The following is a 24,003-nucleotide window of genomic DNA, read 5'->3' on the forward strand; positions in this document are numbered from 1 at the left end:
AAGATTATTTGGTTTGTGGGCATGAAAGGTGCTAATTTGTTGGGGGGAGAGGGGAGAGCCCCAGTGGTGCAATGTATAAGCCCTTAGCTGCTAACCGAAAGGTCAGCAGTTTGAATCCACCAGCTGTTCCATGGGAGAAAAGACCTGGTGATCTGCTGTCATAATGATTAAAGCCTAGAAAACCCTGTGGGGAAGTTCTACTCTGTCCTTTAGAGTCAGGGGTGCTATGAGTCAAAATTGACTCAGCACACAACAACAACAATTTGTTGAATGTAAATATTTAAAATACATTATATTTTTAACTCTTGGCATTTGTTTATTTTTCGATACAGGTAGTCGCTGACTTAGAAGATATTCACGTTATGATGAATCACACAACCGTCTGTGTTTTGTTTTTGTTTTATACATCTTATAGTCAGCAATATGTACCTATGTATGTTTGTATCAAAATATATCTGTAAGTTTATATGTCATGTTTCCAGACCCCAAAGACAAATAAAGATGGGATTTATAAAGATACTGATAATAAAAGGCAATAATAATGAAAAATTTAATGAGGTCTACTTACATCAGAAGGAACAGAACCCTGTCGTAAGGCTGGGAGTCTCTGTATATGGAAAATTTTTCAAAATGGAAGTAGCTCTGGTCTCTTGTGACCCCTGAAAGGCATCATCAAGTAATATTCTGATTTTTAAAACAGTTTATCAGCCATTAATTCACTGGAAGAGTATTTACTGAGTATTTATGTATTATGCTAAGTGCAGATTTCAAGTTCAATTCCACACTAAGTAAGCAAAACCCTTTTCTTTGCCAAATTGTTTTAGTTGTACCAAAAATAGCCCTTTGCATTCTACATTGTGCCTTCTGGAGTTTAAGCTTTTTCACAAGGCTTTGATCTTTGCAACAGTCCCTTTGACAGGTGAAGCGAATACTATTTTCTCTGCTTTCCAGGCAATAGTATGCCTTTTAATGGGGATGATTTTATATGTTATCAATGTTTTAAAGAGGTTGATGAGCGTTCCAGCAACTTCAGTAGAAGCAAGACATAGATGGATCAAAAATATAAAGTGCTGAAATCCAAATACACATCAGTGATCTGGGTCAATGGGGGTGTCAAGGAGTCTCTTGGGGAAAACTAACATACCACGCAGGTATTCTCCATCAGCATCCTCTACTGTTTTTGTTATGTAAAATTAATGTTTGCTGAGTTTGTAAAGTACCATGTAAATGCAGCTGCAATGACCTCCTTCCAATCCCAAACTCCTCCTATAGACATACTGTGGAACTGATACTGACCAGGCTCCATTCTCAATTTGGCCATTAATCTTGACTTTCCTTAAACTCCATCTTTATCTTTAAAACAAAGTATTAGATTTTGATCTTTGCAGTTACCCCGCCCTCTATGAGTCTTTCATGTTACACAACACTACAAGCGTGCATCTTTGATATCCAGGAATTGTTTTTGGTTTGATGGATGTCAAAAGAGTTCCATCCAAATTTCGAAAGAAAAAAAAAAAAAGCACAAAGGTCATTAAAAAAGAGAGAGAGATTGCATCTTTGGTAATGGGTTTTTCCAATTATATGCTTTATTTATTTATTTATTTATTGTGTGGGGGGGGTAGTACCAAAGCCTTTTGATGAGTTGGTACCAAATAACTTTGAGATTGTAATAAATATGCACAGTCTTGATTGTTGTACTCTCAGAAAGGTGATTTGACTCCTGGAATAGCTAGAAAAGAAAGGATTCCTGTCCTCCAACTCTGTCAGGAAGAGCATGTCAAGATAAAACAGGAAATCATGATCAACTGGAGAAGTGTAGAACAGTGTAGGAAACAGTGTGGTCAATCCTGTCTGAAATGAGTGAACACCTTTTGTGAAAAACCATCCCTGTAGGCAAGGAGCCCTGAACTACATTGATAAATGCTCAAAAAAAATTTTTTTTCAATTTTTCAGCCTTGATTTTGAGCCATTATCTTTTAAAATGATCGTCTAATCCACAAATCTCTTTTGAACTCATTTTGTGCAAGGCATAAAGCTTGGCACTGTGAAAAAAGAAGATACACCCTGTGTCCTAAAAAGACCTAATCATCTACGAAGCTATTACATAAATTTTGTGTGAATAAAAAGTGTTTAAAGCTTGCCAATTCAAAAAATGACACCACTTTAGTCAATACAGATAGGATATGGTTTTTTTTGGAGGGGGGGGGATTCAATTAAGTAATGCTGTTTTTGGTTGCCTGACATATTTTGTCTACTTTTCAGCATCCTCCATGACATACAGTGGACAACTGACAAGATTTTAACTGATTGGTTTCCCTGAGATGGTTGCATTTGTATGTTGGATACAGCCTTCTACCCAGGTGAGCCGTGTACAAGGAAGGCAATGAAGTCTGTTATTCTTTACAGTGCCTTGAGGTAGGAATCGTAAGCTTGGACAAAGGCTGAAGCCATGGCTTCCAGGTCTTGCTGCACAGGGCTTTATTAATTGGCCTCTGGTGACTATTCTGTGGTGACCTCTTCAAAGTGTTGAAAAGCAAAGATGTCACTTTGAGGACTAAGGTGCACCCGACCCAAGCCATTGTATTTTCACTCATCTCATACACATGAAAAAGCTGGGCAATGAATAAGAAAGACCAAAGAAGAATTGATGCATTTGAATTAAGGACATCATGCTTGGTAAAGTAGAGGGTTAATGAAAAAGAGGAAGACCCTCAATGAGACGAATTGACACAGTAGCTGCAAGAATGTGCTCAAGCATAGCAATGATTGTGAGGACGGTACAGAATTGGGTAGTGTTTTATTCGTTGTACATAGGGCCGCTATGAGTCAGAACCTACTTGATGTCACCTAACAACAACAGTGATTATTCTAACAGGTTTAGTGTCAGAGGATGAAAACCAAAGAAGGAAAAGAACGGGCTGGTTGGGCTGGGGGCTCAAGGGAGTCAGTCCTGACAGCTAAATCTAATAGCTAGGCTCCAATTAAGCAAACCCACCAATGTTACCCACTTAAAAACCTGTGAAAGCATCAAAGACACCCACGCATGATAGCTGAAACCACAAGAACATGACAGTGCGGGCTGAAACAGAATTTGAGGATTGACTTAACTTCTTGAGGGTTTGACCAATACTTTCCTTATGAGCAGAATTCATTTGTAAGTCTGAGAAAGTAAGCTCTGGTGATCCCTTTGGAGCCTTGAGGGGTCCGAGACTGAAGGAGAAAAAGCTCTTTCTCTTCTAGGATACTGCTTGAGACACACACAGTTCAAGGGGCCAGAGGTTTGAACTGTGCATGTCTCTTTGTTACTATCTAAAATAAGAGGAGCATGAGAAAATCCACCTGCTTTCCCTTTTTACACTGCCTGTTAAGAAGCTCAGAGTTGCTTATGAACTTATTCTCATCAAGAGACAGACAGAACATAACATTCTTATCACATACAACCCATTGCTCTTAACCACTATGCTACCAGCATTTCCGTGACATACTAGGGTTAAAAAAAAAAAATTGCTCTAGGCTCAGAGGGAATGGGCATCTAAGAAATATCTATAATCCATCAGTGGCAGTGAGGGGCCAAACACCAGTTGATATTATCACAAATTACGAGTGACCTATTTATTATATATTATATTAAAATAATAGGCTACGTACATATCCTATTTTTATTTCTAGTCCTATATATTGGTCTATATTTTCGTTTACTTATTCTTTCCTCACAATATATGGCTTTCTATGGTTCATTTCTCTTTATGCAATATTACTTGATTTTTATTGCAAGTTTCCTCTATTATGCATTAGATAAAATGTGGAGTACAAATTTAAAATAATATGTATCTTTTCATATGTTTACTATGTGTCCGGCACTATGGTTTTACTTCTATAAAATCACAACAACAATAATAATGTCCACTGCTAATCAGGGTGGGGGACCAAGTTCTTCTGAGGATAAAACGAGGGTTATGAAATAAATCACTGCATTTCATAATAAAAGGAAGCTTCATAAGTACGACACAGCCAGTAGGGCAGACGTTACACGGTAGCCTTGTTGTTATTATTCAATGTAATGCTTACAACAGCCTCTTGAGATGGCTACTATTATTATTCTCATTTAGGGGCATAAGGAAAAGGAAGCTTCGCAGAGTGAAGCGCTTGTCCCAGTCGCGAAACTATAAAAAAGAGGCAAAGTTAGGATTGGGAGTGGTCCCTGGCTCCAAAGTTTTTGTCCAAAACTTCTCATTTAGGAGTCCCGTGAGTCGCGTGTCAGCCACTCGGGTCAAATGCAGAGGTAGTTTTTTCATGCTGGCCCTGGGGTCTCCCCAGAGCTCTCCCAGTACCGATGCCCTTGCGCTCAGTCTGGCCCGACTTTGCGGGCGGAGAAACTCAGGGGACAGGAACAGCTCCACAGTCGGGCTCTCTGGGCCCGGATGGTTTGGGGGAAGGAGGTGGCGGGTGAGGGGCAAGTTGGCGCAGCGAAGCCCGCCCAGGGAAGAGCAGGGTAGGAGCGTTATCACCAGCGCGTTTAGCAGCCTCTTGGTAGGCACAAATCACTCCCTGGAACAAGAGGCTGGTTTTCTGATTTCATCGCTTCCAATCTTCAACTTGAAATGCAGCGTCTTTTTAGCTAGATCTGCGTAGGTTCTTGGGTGTTACATCAGCATTTTTTTTTTTTTTAAAGGGAAGTCCAGTAGCCATGGCCCCCTCCCTTGGCGGCTGTGCGTCGGTGTCCCTGTCGCAGGTCTGGGTGCCCTAGGCGCTCTGCGGAGGGTCGACCTCGCAGGTTCCCGCGGGCCACTCCTGGCGACGCTGTGAACCGGTGAGAAAAGCGCCTCTCGGGAGATACTGGAACTGGCCGAGGTTCCTATTCAACCACCCGCCGGATGTCATTTCCTGCCCTGACCTCCGCCGCGGGCGGCCGGGGGACCCGCGGTCACCTCTGCGGAAGGCTAGCTGGCCCTCCATTAGGTCGCGTGGATAGCAAAGATCTAATATACAAAATGTACGTCGCTTTTAAAAATTCAGTTATCCTTGCGTCATTAGAAAACACATAAATCAATTCTACGTATGCGTTTAAAAATACAAGTCATTCTGCGCTGATTGCAAACGGGATACTTTCTGGGGGTAATGGACATATTTATCTTGTTGGGGTGGTGATGATAGATGAATTGAGTTGCCAAAACTTGTAAACTCCACTAAAAATCTGTGCATTGTGTTGTATGTGAATTACACATCAATTAAAAAAAAAGAGAAAGTAATTCTGCATGCATATGAAAAGTTCCTAAATGCCATTACTTATACATGCGTCTGTAAAAGCCAATTGAATGAGGCTGTAGATGTAGGCATTTATAGCAACTAAGCGCAACCCTGTGGGGTTAATAATTCAAGTTCAGCGCAGTTGGAAACGGAGCGAAAACAAGGCTGACATAACTCGGGGCGGAGCCACACGCCTTAAGAGCAGTCGGCGCGACACGAGCAGGAGCAGCGCCTGACTTAGCCTCACCATGAACGGCGGCAACGGCTCAGAGCTCCAGGCCTTCTGCGACTCAAGCCGGCGGTTTCTGCAGCCCTTCTGGGACTGCGTGAGGAACCAGGAGGCCCTCACCGAGTCGCCCTTCTTCCTGGTCATCTTTGGGATTACCACTTACGTGGTCTTCTGCCTGCCATTCGTGGTGCTGGACGTGCTGTACCCCTGGGTGCCTGCCCTGCGGCGCTACAAGATCCACCCTAACTTCTCGCCGACGGTGGGACAGCTGCTGCCTTGCCTTTGGCAGACTCTCTACCAGCACGTGCTATTCGTGTTCCCGGTGACCCTGCTGCACTGGGCTAGTAGCCCGGACCCCCTGCCCACTGAAGCTCCGGAGCTGCTGGAGCTGGTGTGCCACGTCGTGGTTTGTCTGTTGCTTTTCGACGCCGAGTTCTTTGTGTGGCACGTGCTGCACCACAAGGTGCCCTGGCTGTACCAGAACTTCCACAAGGTGCACCACCGGAACTCAGCCTCGTTCGCTTTGGCCACGCAGTACATGAGTGTCTGGGAGCTGTTTTCCTTGGGCTTCTTCGACATGCTAAACGTCAAGCTGCTCGGGTGCCACCCACTCACCGTGCTGGTGTTCCATGTGGTCAACATCTGGCTGTCAGTGGAGGACCACTCAGGCTACGACTTCCCCTGGTCCACTCACAGACTGGTGCCTTTCGGGTGGTACGGGGGCGTGGCGCATCACGACCTGCATCACTCCCACTTTACCTGCAACTTTGCACCTTACTTCACACACTGGGATAAACTTCTGGGAACGCTGCGGCCTGCGCTTGCCAAGTAACTTGCACGCCTCCCAGCTTGGTGGTGTGGCTGTCAGACCTGGGACTGCTGTGCACTTCACGCTTGAATCAGGAGAAACACACCTGAGCTATTTTGTTTTTAAGCAAATAACTTATTAACTGATGGAAACTGTTGTAGATAAAATCTGATGTATTTCTGCAAGCTGACAAAGTAATTTATATAATGCTTGTATACGGGTGGCTCAGTGGTTAAGACTTCAGCTGCTAACCAAAACGTCCGCATTTCAAATTCAGCAGCTGCTCTTTGGAAACAGTATGGGGCAGTTCTACTCTGTCCCATAGGATCGCTGTGTGTGGAATTGACTCAACCGGTTCCTTTGTGCATGTATGTTTTCTTCTTTTTTTTGGTTTATATGGATGCAAATGTATTCTTCATGTTTAGCTCACTTCAATAGCCTTAATTCCTGGATATAATTAGACATTCGCCACTGGCATATTTAAATCATCTCTAAAAGGATTTGTTTGTAGATCAAGGAATTTCCTATGTGAAAGTGTCCTAGAACAAGGCTGAGAGAACAAAACCTGTTAATAGAGGCTCTGACCTCAGACTCTGTAAACTATGAAACATGTTCCTGCTGGACAGTGACCAAGACTATAGCACTCTTTTTACTACTTTTTCACAGAATTATATATTTATATTGAAAGAAATGTTATTTGTGCTTAAAAAAAAAAACATGAACAAAACAAATACTGGCTCCTGTTTTGCTGGCATTTGGACAATATCTGAAGAGGGAAGGGGAAGCTGGGAGGGCAGGTACCTTTCAGAGCTGATATCAGCTGGACCATGGAAAGAGGAATATTCCAAGGGTTGAGTGTTTTGCTGGGGGCTGTTGGAGAGAAGGAGGCTGGAGAAGGGGTCTGTTTGTTTTCGTTTAGAGATTTCACAGAGGGAAACTCAGTAAGGATTACTGAGGAGACATGACTGTTTCGAATGCATTTCGGCTGATTTCTGGGTAATGGGCGACCGAAAGAATTACTCTGTAAAGTTTTACAGAGAGATTAACCCTGGGCAATCGTTTGATAATTCAGGGTGTGGGGATGAATAGAATTAGAGCAGTACCTTGCTTTGCAAAACCAGTGTGTAGAAAGTGTGCCCAAGAGCAGCTGATGGATACAACAAAGGTTTCCGAATTAAGGCTCTCTTTTCACCAAACTTTTTTTTTTTTTTCACCAAACCAGCATCCTTAGCTAATGCAAATGATTACCAGATACAGTGGCTCTGCTATCTGGGAGTTTTGTGTATTTAATTTTCTTAATTAAGACATGCGTGCAAAATACACTTCCCTTCCTCAAGAAAGATAAGAAGAGAGGTAGTGAAGTAGTGGAATTTGGTCTTGGATCCCTGGTTTCTGATCTGTAAAGGGAAATAGTGGCCAAGATGTTCTCTTAGATGACTTGTGACTGCAAATATTTCTCTTACCGCATACTCGTCGCCCCTCTTGCAGCCTGTCTGGCTGCTGCCTAATTGTTTTAATTTTAACTTTTAACTAGTAATATTGCGTGAAGTTAGAAATCCGGACAATTTAGACAGAAAAGGATGAGGAAAGGCTGCTTTGCAGGTAGTTCTACACTCCTTATATATGATCCATACATATATATATTTAAAGGTGAAGAATCCATCTAAACATCTGGTATCCACAGCCTGCCAAACGAGACCTCATAGACATATGTCTAAGTCCTCCAAACGTTTAGCAGCATGCCTGGCTGCTAGGCAGATTTTCTCATGTTCCCTCCCCCAAGTATATGCTCCCTTGGCTTCTGTGCTGAGGTTACCTCCTCACCTGTCCACAGCAGGACCATTCTGGGATTTAAAGATTATATTGATTCATGATGAGAAAGTGAAATACACGAAGACAGGATATGAGATGTTGGAGCTGGTCATGATCAGCGTGCCAAGTAGAGGAAAAAGTGGTGTGGACTATTTGGAAAGAACAGCTATTAGTCGTTTTGAGCAGCTCTAGAATTCTACTCCGTCCTATAGGGTCGCTATGAGTTGGAATCTGACTTGACGGCACTGGTTTTTTTGGGTTTTAGAATCAACCAGAAACGACCATAACCAGTTTAGACCAGCCCTGGGTGCTTTCACCTATAAACCTTCCTTAACTGGTATTTTCCAAAACTTTCATTCTTTTGAGACTTCATCTTAGTGAAGCCAGGCACCCTTGCACCTATTACGAACAAGAAAAAAGGACACGTAGCGCAATCAGAATTTTGCCCCCGTTTCAAAAGGACCCACCTTTGCTTAAGTGACAACTTCCCAGAACCTAATTCTTTTTTGCCAACTAAATTCCTCAAAGGTTCCGGTAAAAAAAGATTGCCATCTTCCTCAAACTGAAGGTCTTGATAGCTTCTCTTGAGTACCAGGATTCCTGGCAACAGGAATTTGCTTTACTCCCCAGTAAAATCTTTCTTAATGTTTTTTATAACTTGACTCCAGAATCTGTCATTTAATACCAGGCACCCAACAGCTACCCTGGAAATCATCAGTAATGACAATTTATCAAAGCTCTCCCTCAGAGAATTTTTAAAAACTGCCTCATACCATATAAGGGAATTTTGGGTTAGGAGCAAATTGAATATACAGACAGTATTTGTTTGGATTTAGAAAAACTTTCTCAAAATCAGATGTCTTATTAATGTTTACGGCTTTGGAGGGTAAGGATGGGGGAGAAGAGGGGATGGGCATTTTTTCCAGGGAGGTTGGAACCCTAATAAGAGTAATAAGAATAACAACAACAATAATAGTAACAATAAGGAAATAGTTCCCATTTGCATGCACTTTCACACATTTCACTTGCTCCTTACAACACCCTGAGGGATGTAGGGCAGTTAGTATTAGTATTATCATCTCCATGTTATAGGTGGAGAATTCATATAGGTTATTTGTTTTAGGTTATAAAAAACTAGATATTGGAAACAGTTCGCAAACTTATAAAAAACTAGGTGGTGGAAACAGTTCGCAAACTTACGTCTTGCAGCGTCCGCTCAACCTGCCTTATGATAATGTTTACAATCATCTTCACAACTTCCAGAGAGATGCAAATCCTGCAACACCAATGAATGGTCTTTCCTTGCTGTTTGCCCTCAGCCACTGCCGCCCTGCGCCCCCATCACAGCAACCCTCTGGCACATTACTTTGACCTGGATGTACCTGGATTGGAAACCCTGGTGGCGCAGTGGTTAAGTGCTATGTCTGCTAACCAAAGGGCCGGCAGTTTAAATCCACCAGGCACTCCTTGGAAACTCTTATGGGGCAGTTCTACTCTGTCCTATAGGGTCACTATGAGTCGGAATCGACTTGACGGCACTGGGTTTGGTTTTTTGGTTTGGTACCTGGATTCAAGACCTGTGCCTGGGCATTGAAGAAAGCCAAGGCAATTGGCCTTAGGCCAGTCTAGGCAGGACCTGGGCAAGTGGGAGGCAGGTCACAGATTCCATTTTCTGCATCCTTCATGGTACATCCATTAAGAGCACAAATGCTAGAGGCAGCCTGCCTGAGTGAGAGACATGACTTTGGAACTTAAAAGCTGAGTAACTTTGGGCAAGTTACTTAATCTCTCTGTGCCGCAGTTTCCTCATTTGTAAACTGCGGATACTCCTAGAACCGATTCGGTAAGGGATTTATGAGTTACTAATGGAGGCCTGGTGGTTAAATGGTTAAGAGCTTGCCTGCTAACCAAAAGGTCAGAAGTTCAGATCCACCAGCTGCTCCTTGGAAACCCTATGGGAAAGTTCTCCTCTGTCCTACAGTGTTGCTGTGAGTTGGAATCCACTAAATGGCAATGGGTTTTGGTATACGTAAGATGCTCTTTGGAGGTCTTGGCCGTATTCTTATTTGCTGTGACTGATGTGACTTGACCTAAGCATTAGAGCTGCAGTTCAGGCTGTAATCTTTTGTCCACAGCTATGTTTGCATTCATTGGTCTTAACAGAGAACCAAGTAAAGCCGAGTTTTTTATCTTGTTGCCACCACAAGCTGCTTTTCTCTCTTGTCATCCTTTCAAGGCCAAAATTTTGGAGACAGAAATCTGTGTATGTCTGATTCTACTTCCTAGCCTCTGAGTCATCCTGCCCCCTGCCTCTTCCTGAAACTTTTCTTTCCCGGTTCACCACTATCTTCCTAATTATCAAATCCAGTGATTTCTTTTTTCCTTTGATTTCCCATTTCCTGGGCTTTTTTTTTTTTTTTAATTATTTGTTTTTGCTAAGGCTCTTCTTAGAATGTGGTTTTTGCTTGACTTTGGTGAGGTTTCTCTAAACTGTTTTTCTTCCTAATTCTCCAGCTGTTTTTTCTCTCTTCAAGGACTCGTCTTTCTCCACAGCAGGGAGGCAAGCTGCAAGGCACTTGTTTTTATTAAAAAAAAATCTACATCGTGTGTAACGAATGCCTTCCTATTATCTGCTAATGTGTCCTGTAAATCTCCTATTGCCTTGCATTGTAATACACGTATACACACATACAAACAATATACACACATATATGTACACACACCATGTATATGAGCATATGTACACTATATATGTATAATATATTATGTATACACATTATGTGTGCACTATATGTGTATATATATACAGATACACACACTATATGCACACACAAACTGTATACGTGTAGGTACACAGACTATTTACACATGCATGTATATTTATACTATGTGTATACATACACCATACATGTATATACACTATATATGCACAACTATAAATGCACACCCTGTGTATATATGCACACACTATACATATGTACAAGAATGCCATATATACAGACATCACGTATGTACACAAGAAGCCCTGGTGGTGCAGCAGTTAAGCACTCAGCTGCTAACTGAAAGGTAGTGGCTCTTTGAAAGAAAGACCTTACTAACAGCTCTTGTAAAAATTACAGCCTAGAAAACCCCATGGGGCAGTTTTACTACGTCACATGGGGTCTCCATGAGTCGGAATCAACTTGGCAGCACACTACAGCAACAACAGACAGTATATATATACGCATATATATACACACACACATATATATACATGAATATGTGTGTATATATTCATTTAATATATATATATATCTATTAAAAAAAAAAACAAACCCATTGCTGTCGAGCCTATTCTCACTCATAGCGACCCTATAGGACAGAGTAGAACTGCCCCATAGAGTTTCCAAGGAGCAGCTGGGGGATTTGAACTGCCGACCTTTTGGTTAGCAGCATAGCTCTTAAGCAGTATGCCATCAGGGTTTCCATATATATGTATACATACATATATATATATATAAAATATATATATACATACATATATATATACCTACACAATTCTCTCTTTTTCTACACACACATACACTTACACATTACCATTTCTGTCCTGTTTACAATTTATTTCCACCCCCAGTACCATGCCTACCAAAAACCAAACCAAACCCTTTGCCATCAAGTCGATTCTTACTCTTAGCAACCCTATAGTACTAGGCCTAGTTGTTGACAAATATTGGTTCTGTGTTGCAAGAATCCTAGAAGCACTAGAAACACACTTTTGTCATTAATCATGTCTTGCTTCATCCATTCCTTCTTGTTCTTCTCCCTCCTCCATCACTAGTCAAGCCCAGCTTCCTACCAATGCTGTGCTCACCACCCATGATTTCTCTACCGAGAAACAGAATCAGGCAAGCAAATGCTATTAATCTAATGTGGTCAGTGCTATAACGGGGGCATGAACAGTTTGCTAAGGGATGCCAAAGAAAGATGGTCCGTTTGAGCTAAACCGTGAAGGATTTGTATGTCTTCACCAGGCAGGATAAAGGGCGTACCTGACAGAAGAAACAGCAGCTGTAAAACCAGAGGGGGAGGAACAAGTTGGTATGCTTGGAACATGGTAGGAAGCTCAAAGCACTGGATGAGTAAGGAAGGAACTTCAAGGCATGTGTCTGATAAACCGATTGGGGCTTAGGTTTTGGTCCCCAGCGAACGGACTTGGAAATGGCATGCTAAGAAGTTCGGTTGTATTTGCTTAGTGGGGGGTGGGTGCCTGGGGGAGGCATGGCTTTCCAGATTTTAAGTAGAGAAATGCCGAGATTAGATATAGTTTAAGAAGATAACTGGTGACAGACAATAGTAGTAGCGATTCCAGTTGCAAATTCTGCTGGATTCCAAACCTGACCAACCCTTATTAACTTTGTGACCCTTAACATCTTCAAAATGGGGCATACTCCCTTAGAGTACCTATCCTTAGGTACCTACCTTTAGGACTGTGGTAAGGATTAAGGAGGATAACATTTAGAGAACCCTTAGCACTCTGCCTCTCATATAGCAAGCACTCTGTAAATAGTAGCTCTTTGTTACAAAATGTGTTATGATGAGAGGTGAGAGATAATAAGCCTGTCCCAAACAACTGCAGATGGGATAGAGAGGAGGAAATAGATTTCTCTTTTATTATGAAAGTAACATATGCCCATGGAAAAATGTCAAACAGTATAGAAGAATGTAAAGTAAAAAGTAACCCCCTCACATTCAATTCACGTATTCCCATCCTGCAGATAAAATCAAAGTATATCTTGGACACCAAACCAGAAAGTCAGTTTCTCTCTCTACGTATCAGGGCTTGAACTGGTTGGTTCCGTTTTGAACCCCTGCTGAAAATTTGCATTTCTAACGAGCTCGCAGGTGATGCTAATGCTGCTAATTAGGGACCAATTCTAAGAACGTCTAGTAGAGTAAAAAAAAAATTTTTTTTTTTAGTGCTTCTTAAATTTATTATACATAAGAATCACCTGGGGATCTTGTTGAACTGTAAATTCTGATTCAGTATATCTTTCTGCTGGAATGCATTTAAATTATTTTTAAAAGTAAAACAAAAACAAAAACCCTAAGCCAAATTACTGTGCATAGAAATCCTTTACCAAAAACCAAACCCATTGCTGTCGAGTTGATTCCGACTCACAGCGATCCTAAAGGACAGAGTAGAATGCCCCATAGGGTTTCCAAGGAGTGCCTGGTGGATTCGAACTGCCATTAGCAGCCATAGCTCTTAACCACTATGCCAGCAGGAGGTATACAAAACCCAAAACCCACTGCCGTCGAGTGGATTCCGACTCATAGTGACCCTATAGGACAGAGTAGAACTGCGCTGGAGAGTTTCCAAGGAACGCCTGGTGGATTCCAGCTGCCGACCTCTTGGTTAACAGCCGTAGCACTTAACCACTACGCCACCAGGGTTTCCACCAGGAGGTATAGGAAAAGGAAATAAGCAAAAGATATTTAAAAAAAAAAATTTTTTTTTTTTTTTTTAGATATTTAGAGAGGAAAAATGCACTTTTACCTGTCTGTCTAAAGGATTTCGGGAAACCCTTCTTCCTCTGACTGACACCTATAGCGCTTGGTTGGTGCCTCTTAGAACGCCTTCACTCTTGCCTTCTACTGAAGCAACCTCCTTCTCTAATGGAAAGGTCTCTGAAGGAAGAGACCATGTCCTATAAATCTTTTATTCCTTCGAGGACATTGCGCTTGGAAAGTGCTAAGTAAACTTGTTCTTCTTCATCCTCCGTCACTAGTCAACCCCAGCTTCCTACCAATGCCATGCTCACCACCCATGACCCCTGTTCTAGAGAAGGTCCCAGCCTACTGGGAAAGAGATTCAGGCAAGCCAATGTACATAATCTAATGCGGTCAGTGCTATAATAGGTATATAAGCAGGTTGTAGGCGCTGGGGCTCGGAGCTGGAAGAGGCTGGGTTTGAGCAGCCTGATTATATGTTATTTGGAAGTCACTGAATCACTCTGAAAGTCAGTTTCCCTCTCTGTGAAATGTGTGGGGTTTGGGGGTAATCCTAACTGGCCTTACCTACTTCCTAAGGTTGCTTTAAAGATCAAATGGGATGGAGCAGGTAGGATGCTGAGGGAACCAGTGAAGGCCTGGTATGCCCTGAGACAACGTGGACCTTGGGCATGTGTAAAGGGAGGAAAGTACTATACCTCCTGACTCCCTCCATTCCTGTCACTGCTATGCTGTCTCACAGACACCATTGGTCCAGCTGCTGCCTCTCTGGCTCCACATCTCCTTCCTTTCCTTGTACTCCTCCTGTAAAAGCCCTGGATCTTGCTTCCCTGCTAAATCTCGGGAGCGTCTGGGAGTGGACTTCCACCAATGCAAGGAGAGGCAGGAGGGAGGAAGTCAGGTTTAGAAGAAGCTGGCCTCAGGGCAGCCCAGCTTGCAGAAGTAGCCCAAGCAGTACCAAGTGTGCAAGAGCCAGAGGCAGGGTCAGCCTCAGACCCGCCAGGAGAGGGCGCTTCTCTCTTCCGTCCTAGGGGACCGGCTCCAAGCCCGAGCTGCAGAGTTTGGCAGCGACGGTTTTGAAAAGAGACGCCTCTTGGAGATAAGCACTAACTGGCACCTCGAACCCCTGTTAGGTGGAGAAGGGGAGAGTCACTCATCCTTGGTGCTGGGTTTCATCTATCGCAGATCCAGCATTGCTGAGAGAAGAGGGTGCTGACATTGCCAAATTAGGAAATACTTGGAAAGCAGTTTGTTTTACAAATGAGGAAACTAAGGCTCAGAGATGGGAAGTGACTTTCCCTTGGTCCCTTGATCACACAGCTAGGCTAGAAGTCAACAAAGCCCAGCTGCTTCCTCCCTGCATTCTTGTAGACGCAGGGTTCTCAGCACCCTGGGGGCTGATTGCTGAGTATCAGAAATGCAGTTATGGGACACTGCTTAGAAATTGCTGCAATCCATATTGTTTATTAACCATTTACATTAACTCAACGTAAACAGCTCTGCTGATTTGTAGCAATTGGAGTGAAGTGTTTATTTCAAATTTTGCTAAGACCTATCCGCCCCATACCTTTGTGGGTAATTTGGTGTGAACTTTTATTTTAGCCCTGAAAATCTCTGTTTAAAAAATGTTTATGAGAACATTCTCACAATGCAATAAAACAGCAGTAAATAGGAACAAAATATTGATACATGTCAATGCCTCGACTGACTAGCCAATGCTAGGAATTACTTCAGTATTTGCCAAACACTTTATATTTTTTCTTTAAAACCCTAAATCTCCCTTCATCATAACTTATAGTTTACTTGTCTGAATCCTGCTTTGGGCTGTAATCTCCAAGAGGCCAGCACTGCATCTATCTTGTTCACCATCATACATACTTGCCTACATCAGGCCAGGAGCCTACTATACTGTAGGTATTATGAATGTGAAGCCACCGCCTGTCTGTCAGTTTGTCGTACTGTAGTGGCTTGTGTGTTGCCATGATGCTGGAAGCTATGCCACTGGAAACGATGCTATCAGTATTCCAAACACTAGCAGGGCCATCCATGGTGGACAGGTTTCAGTAGAGCTTCCAGATTAAGATAGACTAGGAAGAAAGGCCTGGCAATATAGTGCTGAAAATTAGACAATGAAAACCCTATGGTTCACAACAGAATATTGTCCTATATAGTGCTCCAAATGAGCCTCCTAGGTTGGAAGGCACTCATAATACACAGTGGTCCCAACAGTGGACTAGAGCATACCAATTACGGTGAAGATGGAGCAGGACTGGGCAACATTTTATTCTGTTGTACATGGGGTCATTATGAGTCCGAGTCGACTAGAGGGCAACTAACAACATGAATGCGAATTGAAAAATAAAAACGAGTCCACCCTTTATTGCAACATTTCCAAGTCTAAGAAGTTCTCCTGAGGTAAGGAGATGGCTTTAAAACATATCTGAAAATTCTTTGAGACTCCTCCCAGAGAGGCGGACCTTATTCCTCTTCCCTTGAAGCCGGGCAATGGGCCTGGAGTGATTTGCCTCAACAAAGGCTGTGGGAGAAGTGTTGCTGAGTGACTTCCAAACAGGGAGGAATTACCCAATAAACCAGGCAGCACGGGCTTACAAGTAACTGTGTTTATCTACTAATCTGTAGTGCACAATTTCACCTGTCTTAAACCACATGTGCTGTGGTGAAACCCCTGTGAAATTGTGCACTACAGATCAGCATTAGTAAGTAAACACAAGGAAACCTGGGGGTACCTTGCTTAGTGGTTAATTTACCCCTGCTTGTGCGGGTGACACAGCTTCTTTCTGCCTTGCTCTTGCTTTGGAGACCTGAGCCACCATGGAAGGAGCTCAGCTACCGTGAAGCTGCCACGTGGGAAAAAGCATGTGGGAAAAACACAGAAATAGAAATGCCTGAGGAGCAGCTCATTTTTCCAGCCGGACGTGAGGGAGCCAGCCTCCCTGTGACTCCAGGCCAAGGCTCAGTCTGACAGTAAATGTAGGGGCAAGAAAGCCGCCTCTGAGACCAGCTAATCCCGGAAGCCATCAGAGGTGATAATATGCTAAAAAATGATGGTTATTGTTTTAAGCGACTAAGTTTTGGGGTTGTTAATTATACAGCAGTAAATAACCACAACAGATAGTAATCACGTAAGTTCAGGCAACTTTATCTACGAGAATATTGAATACAGTTAAGGCCATAAAGGCAAAGGCTTTATCTTGTTCATCGATGTATTCCCTGGCACTTAATAAATACATTGTTGGATAATAATCAAAAAATAACATAATAATAAATCTAAAAGCCCAACATAGGGGATTGGCTTATGGTCCAACTACAATGGAGTATTATGAACTCTTAAATAAGATGTTACAGAAGCCAGGATTCAACCCAGGCAGGCTGGTTCCAAGGCCTATGCTTTTAGCAACTCACTAGGCTGTCTAGGGAACCACAGACATACCAATTCTGTAATATGTAAATACATAAATACATCTTTTAGAAGAAAGAGCTAGAAACATAATTAGTCACAAAAATTTTAAATGTGGCTGTAATTAGATCAAGGAGCCCTGGTGGCACAGTGGTTAAGTGCTGGGCTGCTAACTGAAGGTTAGTGGTTCGAACCCACTAGCTGCTCCGAGGGAGAAAGATGTGGCAATCTGCTTCCCTAAAGAATACAGACTTGGAAACCCTGTAGGGCAGTTCCATTCTGTCCTATATTGCCTGTATTAGGTCACTATGAGTTGGAATCTGCTGGAGGGCAACAAGGTTTTTTTTTTTTTTTTTTTTTTGAGTAAGTAGACCAAGGAGTCCCTGGGTGGTACAAACTGTTAACCTACTTAGCTGCTAACAGAAAGGTTGGAAGTTTTGAGTCCACCAAGAGGCACTTCTGAAGAAAGGCCTGGTGATCTGCTTCCCAAAAACCTGCCATTGAAAGCCCTGTGAGGCACAGTTCTACTCTGACACACATGGGTCACTGTGAGTTGGAACTGACTCAAAGGCAGTTAGTTTTACTGGTTAATCAGTGGTTATGGGTGAGTACTTTTTCTATTCAGTGCCTTTTTATGTTGCTAAATCTTTTAGAATGAACAAATAATATTTTTGAAGTGTGGAAAAAAATGCCATTAAAATTATAAGGCTTGAACTTGATGGTCAAGACTCATATAAGCTGCATCTATTTAAAGTGAACAATTTGGTAAATTTTGAAATATGTATAAATCCAAGAAACCATTACCAAGGTAGATAATCAAGATAATGCAGATGTCACTTCCATAAATTTCATCTTGCCCCTCTGTAATGCCTCCCTCCCACCCCCTTTTGGGCCCTGCCACCCTCCCCCCCACACCAGCACCATTAATCTGCTTTCTATCGTTGTACATTTGTTTCATTTTCTAGGATTTTATATAAATTGAATCATGCCGTGAACATTTGAGTTATTTCCCAGTTTTGGGGTATTACAAATAAAGTTGCTATGGATATTTGTACGTAAGTATTTGTGTGGAATTGCATTCATTTTTTTTTTTGATAAATACCTTGAATGGCTGCGTCATATGGTGGTGTTGTTAGTTGCTGTTGAATTGATTGCAGCTCATGGAGAACCCACGTGTGCAGAGTAGAACTGCTGCATAGAGTTTCCAAGGCTGCAGCCCTTCGGTAGCAGATCCTCAGGCCTGTCTTCTGAGGCCCCTCTGGGTGGGTTCAAACCGCCAACCTTTCAGGTAGTAGTTGAGAACTTAACCACCCGGGGACTCTGGTGTCATATGGTAGATGCATATAGATCTATTTAAGAAACTTATAAAATACTTAGGAGTGGAATGTCTGGGACAGGTGATGGGTGTATATTTAACTTTTAAAGAAACTGCAAAACTGTTTTCCAAAGTGGTTGTAATGTTTAAATTTCCCCCAGCAGTTTGTGAAAGTTCTAGGTTGCTCTACATTTTCTCCAACATGTCAGCCTTTCTAGTTTTAGCTATTATGATTGGTATTTAGTTGGCATCTTGTTGTGGTTTTAGTTTGCATTTCCCTAATGACTAGTTAATCATGTTATTATGTGCTTATTTGCTATCCATCTCCCTTTTTTTTTTTTTTTTTGCTGGTGTAAGATCTGTTGAAACCTTTGGGGTTTTTTTTTTTTTTTACCGTTAGCGTATAAATTTTATTCTTTTTTTATTGTTGTACTTTAGTTGAAGGTTAACAGAACAAACTAGCTTCTCATCAGTTAGTACACGTATTGTTTTGTGACATTGGTTATCAACCCCACGTACAACATGTCAGCATTCTCCCTTCTTGACCTTGGGTTCCCTATTGCCAGCTTTCCTGTCCCCTCTTGCCCTCTAGTCCTTTCCCCTGGCTGGTATGCCCCTTTAGTCTTGTTTTGTTTTATGTACCTGTCTAATATTTGGCTGAAAAGTGTACCTTGGGAGTAGGTTTAGCTTCAATTCTGAGTTAGCAGGGTGTCTGGGGGCCATAGTCTTGAGAGTTCCTCCAGTCTCCGTCAGACCAGTAAGTCTACATTTTTCTCCCAGTCTACCTGGGCCCCTCCACTATGATCCCTGTCAGAGCAGTGGCTGATGGTAACCAGGCACTATCTAGTTCTTTTGGGCTCAGGCTGGTGGTGGCTGTCGCTTTTGTGGCCCATTAGTCTTTTGGATTAATATTTTCCTTGTGTCTTTGTTTTTTTTCACTCTCCTTTGCTCCAAACGTGCTGGGACCAATAGATGTATCTTAGATGACTGTTTGCAAGCTTTTAAGACCCCAGATGCTACTCACCAAGGTAGGATGTAGAACATTTTCTTTATGAACTGTGTTGTGCCAGTTGATGTAGATATCCCTCAAGACCATGATTCCCAGCCCTTAGCCCCGGTAACTTGGTTTCTCAAGGTGTTTAGATGTGTCTAGGAAGCTTCTATGACTTTGCTGTGGACAAGGTGTACTGCTTTTCCCTGTATTGTCTGTTCTCATTCCCTTGACCAAAGTTAACACTTGTTTATTACCTAGTAAGTGATTTCCTCTCCCCTACCCCTCCCCCCATCAAAGACTTTTTTTCTGTGTGGTCTTATACAATATTTGTCCTTTCGTGACTTATTTCACTCAGCAAAATGCCCTCAGATTCATCCATGTTGTGAGATGTTTCATGGATTCATCATTGTTCTTTCTCATTTCTTAGTATTTCATTGTGTGTATGTACTATAATTTATTTACCCGTTTATCTGTTGATGGGCACTTAGGTTGTTTCTATCTTTTTTGCTATCTATTGTGAGTAATTCTGCAGTGAACATGGTTGTGCATATGTCTATTTGTGTGACAGCTCTTATTTTTCTAGAATATAGTCCTAGGAACGGGATTGCTGGATCGTATGGTATTTCTGTTTCTAGCTTTTTAAGGAGGCGCCATGTTATTTTCCATAGTGGTTGTACCTTTTTACATTCCCACCAGCAGTGCATAAGAGTTCCAATCTCCCTGCAACCTCTTCAACATTTGTTATTTTCTGGGTTTTTTTTTATTAGTGCCAGTATGTCAGTATGAGATAGTATCTCATTGTAGTTTCGATTTGCATTTCTCTAATGGCTAGTGATCGCAAGCATTTCCTCATGTGTTTGTTAGCCACCAGAGTGTCTTTGGTGAAGTGTCTGCTCATATCCTTTGCCCATTTTTTAATTGGATTATTTGTCTTTTTGCTGTTCAGGTGTTGAAGTATTCTATAGATTGAGAGATTAGACCCTTGACAGATATGTCATAGCCAAAATTTTTTTCCCAGTCAGTAAGTTCTCTTTTCACTCTTTTGGTGAAGTGTTTTTGATGAGCATAAGCATTTAATTTTTGGGAGCTCCCAGGTATTTAGTTTATCTTCTAGTTTTTGTGCATTTTTAGTTATGGTTTATATTGTATTTATACCATGTATTAGAGCCCCCAGAAATGTCCGTATTTTTAATTCCATGGTCTTTCTTGCGTTAGTTTTTATATTTAGGTGTTTGGTCCATTTTGAGTTAGTTTTTGTGTATGGTATGAGGTATGGGTTCTGTTTCATTTTTTTACAGGTGGACATCCAGTTTTACCAGCACCATTTGTTAAAAGATTGTCTTTTTCCCATTAATGGACTTTGGTCCTTTGTCAAGGATCAGCTGACCGTAGATGGATGGATTTACATCTGCGTTCTCAATTCTGTTTCATTGGTCTATGCGTCTGTTGTTGTACCAGTACCAGGCTGTTTTGAGTACCGTGGCTGTATAGTAGGACCTGAGATCAGGTAGTGTGAGACCTCCTACTTTGTTCTTTTTCTTTAATAATGCTTTGCATATCCGTGGCCTTTTTCCTTTCCAAATAAAGTGATTAGTTTTTCCATCTCATTAAAGAATGCTGTTGGTATTTGGATCTGGATTTAGTATTTTTTGAACTATTGTAAATGGTATTGATACTTTAATTTCAATTTTGAGTTGTTCATTGCTAGCATATAAAAATAGAACTAATTTTTATGTATTGACTTGCTACCTTGCTAAATGCATTTATTAGTTCCAGTAAAACCTTTTATAGATTCCACAGGATTTTCTACATAGATGATCATTTCATAGGCAAATAAAGATTTCATTTTTTCTAATGTGGATGCCCTTTTCTTTTACTTGTCTTATTACACTGATTAGGAATATCTAAATAAACTTTAGTGAGTCTGTGAAATCCATTGCCAAGGAAACTCTGTAGCCAATCCCAGTTTGCCAGAAGAGCCCTTTTCAGTCCCCGCCACCCCCCCCCCCACTTTGTTTTTTGCTAAATCTCTCAGAGACATTGGATTTCTAATCAAAGGACAGGAATTGAGTTCTGGCTTTTCCACTTACAGTGTAACTTTGGGAACGTGATTTAATTAATCTATAAAATGGGTCTACTAAAAGGACCTACCCCAAAAAGATTATTTTGATGGCAATATATAAAGCAATACTTAAAAGTACATTATTTTCTTGTTATGGATAACTAATAACTGCTTCCTTGGGGATATTTGATAGTACTAATAACTATCATTTATTGAATCTCTTCCATTTATTAGACACTTTGATCTCAATTAATCCTCATTTACTCAATAACCTTGTAGGATCATTGTCATAACAGAGCTCCAGAGAGTTTACATGACTTGCCCATGACCACCCAGAGTATATATGGAAAACCAGGGAGCAAATTCAATCTGTAAGTAAATTCCGTACTTTTTCTCCCACACATACCCCTTTACTCCTTTCCTCAAATGATAGAGAGCCTCTCCCAGGTCTGCTAATGACAGCCGTGCAGGTTGTACATTGCACAACTCCAGGGAGTGTCAGTGTCGTATGCATCCATGTGAATGGCACCCCCTGGAGGTATACAATTCACAGCTTGCCCACTTGTACCAGGAGGCCCTGGTGCAGCTCGTGTGTTTTATTCAGAGAGGAGAGAAAACTTTGCTGACAACTGCATCCTCCATTCTTCCTTTCAGTAATTCTTGGAGGTACTTTCCATGCTTTTTATAACCCTGAGTAAATGACCTGCAGGGATGTGACTGTACTATGTCTCACTAGATGCTATGACTTTCTCAACGTAGTGCTGATGGACATGCCTGCATTCCTGTAGTTCTTTGGTTAGTTGCCTTTCACATGCCCCTCTATGCCTGCTGCCTTCTAAAAAAGTTGCTGTGAAAGAAATTGCTCGCTGTACTTGGCAGTAGATGCTAAAACATAGGCAAAAGTGAGCTACTTTCTTTGAGTTCATCTTGGGAAATTCCCTTGTGTACCTGTGTGTGCTTAAGTCACTAAAAGTCTCAGAGGCGGTCTCCCATGAACTAGACCCTTTCATATTTTATTTTAAAAAGATAATATTTTAGTGTTTTAGGTGAAAGTGTGCACAGCAAATTAGGTTCCCCTTTAACAATTTTTATACAAATTGTTCCATCCATTGGTTACAATTTTTATAATGTATCAGCATTCTCATTATTTCCATTCTATTTCATCTGTTTCCATTGATCTAGCTTCCCTTCCCCACCTTGCTTTCAGGTAAATGTTGACCGTTTGGTCTCATATATTTAATTGTTTAAGGGAGCACATGGGTGATATTGTTTATTTTATAAGCCAGTCTATTATTTGGATGAAAGGTGACCTGCAGAAATAGCTTCAATTCCAAGTTCAAAGGGTATCTTAGGGAGGTAGCCTTGCAGGTTCCTCTAGTCTCTATCAGTCCAGTAGATCTGGCCATTTTCAGGAACTTGAGTTTTGTTTTACATTTCTTTCCCATTCTACCTAGAACATTCTTTTGTGTCCCTGGTCAGAGCGATCAGTAATGGTAGTTGGATACTATCTAGCTCTCCTGGTCTCAAGTTAGAGGAAGCTGTGGTTTGTGTGGGCTGTTAGTCACATGGACTAGTTTCTTCTTTGAGCCTTTGATTTCCTTCATTCTCTTTTGCTACATACAAGTAGAGACCAACAGTTGTATCTTAGATGGCTGCTCTAATGCTTTTAAGACCCCACATACTATTCACCCAAACTAGGATATAGAAAATTATCTTTATGAACTATGTTATGCCAGTTGACTAAGTTGTCTGCCAATACTATGATCCCAAGCCTTTTGATCCAATAAAGCAATCCTGTGAGTTGTTTGGATATGTCTAGGAAGCTCTGTAACTGTGCCCCCTATGTGGCTTGTTGTATATGTGGGTATATGCAGCACACACAAATGTGTATATACATATGCCTACAGATACACCTATACATGCAAGTGCATTTACTTGCATATGCCCTCCTGTATATACATATATGCATCCATATCTACCTATGTAACAATACACATATTTTTTGGTTGTTTTTACTGTTGTTGCAAAATTGTATATGTCATACCATTTACTGAAATTGTCCCCTTTTCATGTGATGGTTAATGTTATGTGTCAACTTGGCTAGGATATGATTCTTAGTGATTTGGCAGACACTGCACTAATTGCTCTTCCATTGATATACTGTAATCATCTCCATGATGAGATCTGGTATGAACAGACAATCAGTTGAAAAGGGAGTTTTCTTGGGAATGTGGCCTGCCTCCAGTATATACACAGATATTCCAGCAAGGCTCACTCTCCGTCTGGATCCTGCATCTGACTTGTCATCATCTGACCTCTGGTTCTTGGGATGTGAGCCAGCAACCCACAGCCTGACCTTCAGATTTTGGGATTCACCTGCAACCCAGTGTTCCAGCAGCCTGCCATCTGACCTGCTGATTTTGGATTTGTCAGCCCCTGCAATCATGTGAATTAGGAAAAGCCTCCATTCTGACACCTGACTCATGGACTTTGGGACTTGCCAGTCTCAGCTGCACGAGCCATCTCCTTGAATTAAATCTCCCTGTATGTTTATATACATAGCTTAACTGATTTTGCTCCTTTAGAGAACCCCGTCTAAGACACTCAAGTACTTTTTACTGTCTTTGT

General features: G+C 41.6%; 1 protein-coding gene across 1 annotated transcript; it reads left to right on the forward strand.

The window, feature by feature from the left end:
• Positions 1 to 4,707: 4,707 nt before the first annotated feature.
• Positions 4,708 to 7,015, forward strand: CH25H (cholesterol 25-hydroxylase). Its single transcript, XM_064269598.1, has one exon. The coding sequence runs from the start codon at positions 5,496 to 5,498 to the stop codon at positions 6,306 to 6,308; it is 813 nt and encodes a 270-aa protein (XP_064125668.1). The 5' UTR covers positions 4,708 to 5,495; the 3' UTR covers positions 6,309 to 7,015.
• The last annotated feature ends 16,988 nt before the right edge of the window (positions 7,016 to 24,003 follow it).

Source organism: Loxodonta africana, chromosome 16 (assembly GCF_030014295.1).
Source record: "Loxodonta africana isolate mLoxAfr1 chromosome 16, mLoxAfr1.hap2, whole genome shotgun sequence".
In the NCBI taxonomy this organism is placed as follows: Eukaryota; Metazoa; Chordata; class Mammalia; order Proboscidea; family Elephantidae; genus Loxodonta; species Loxodonta africana.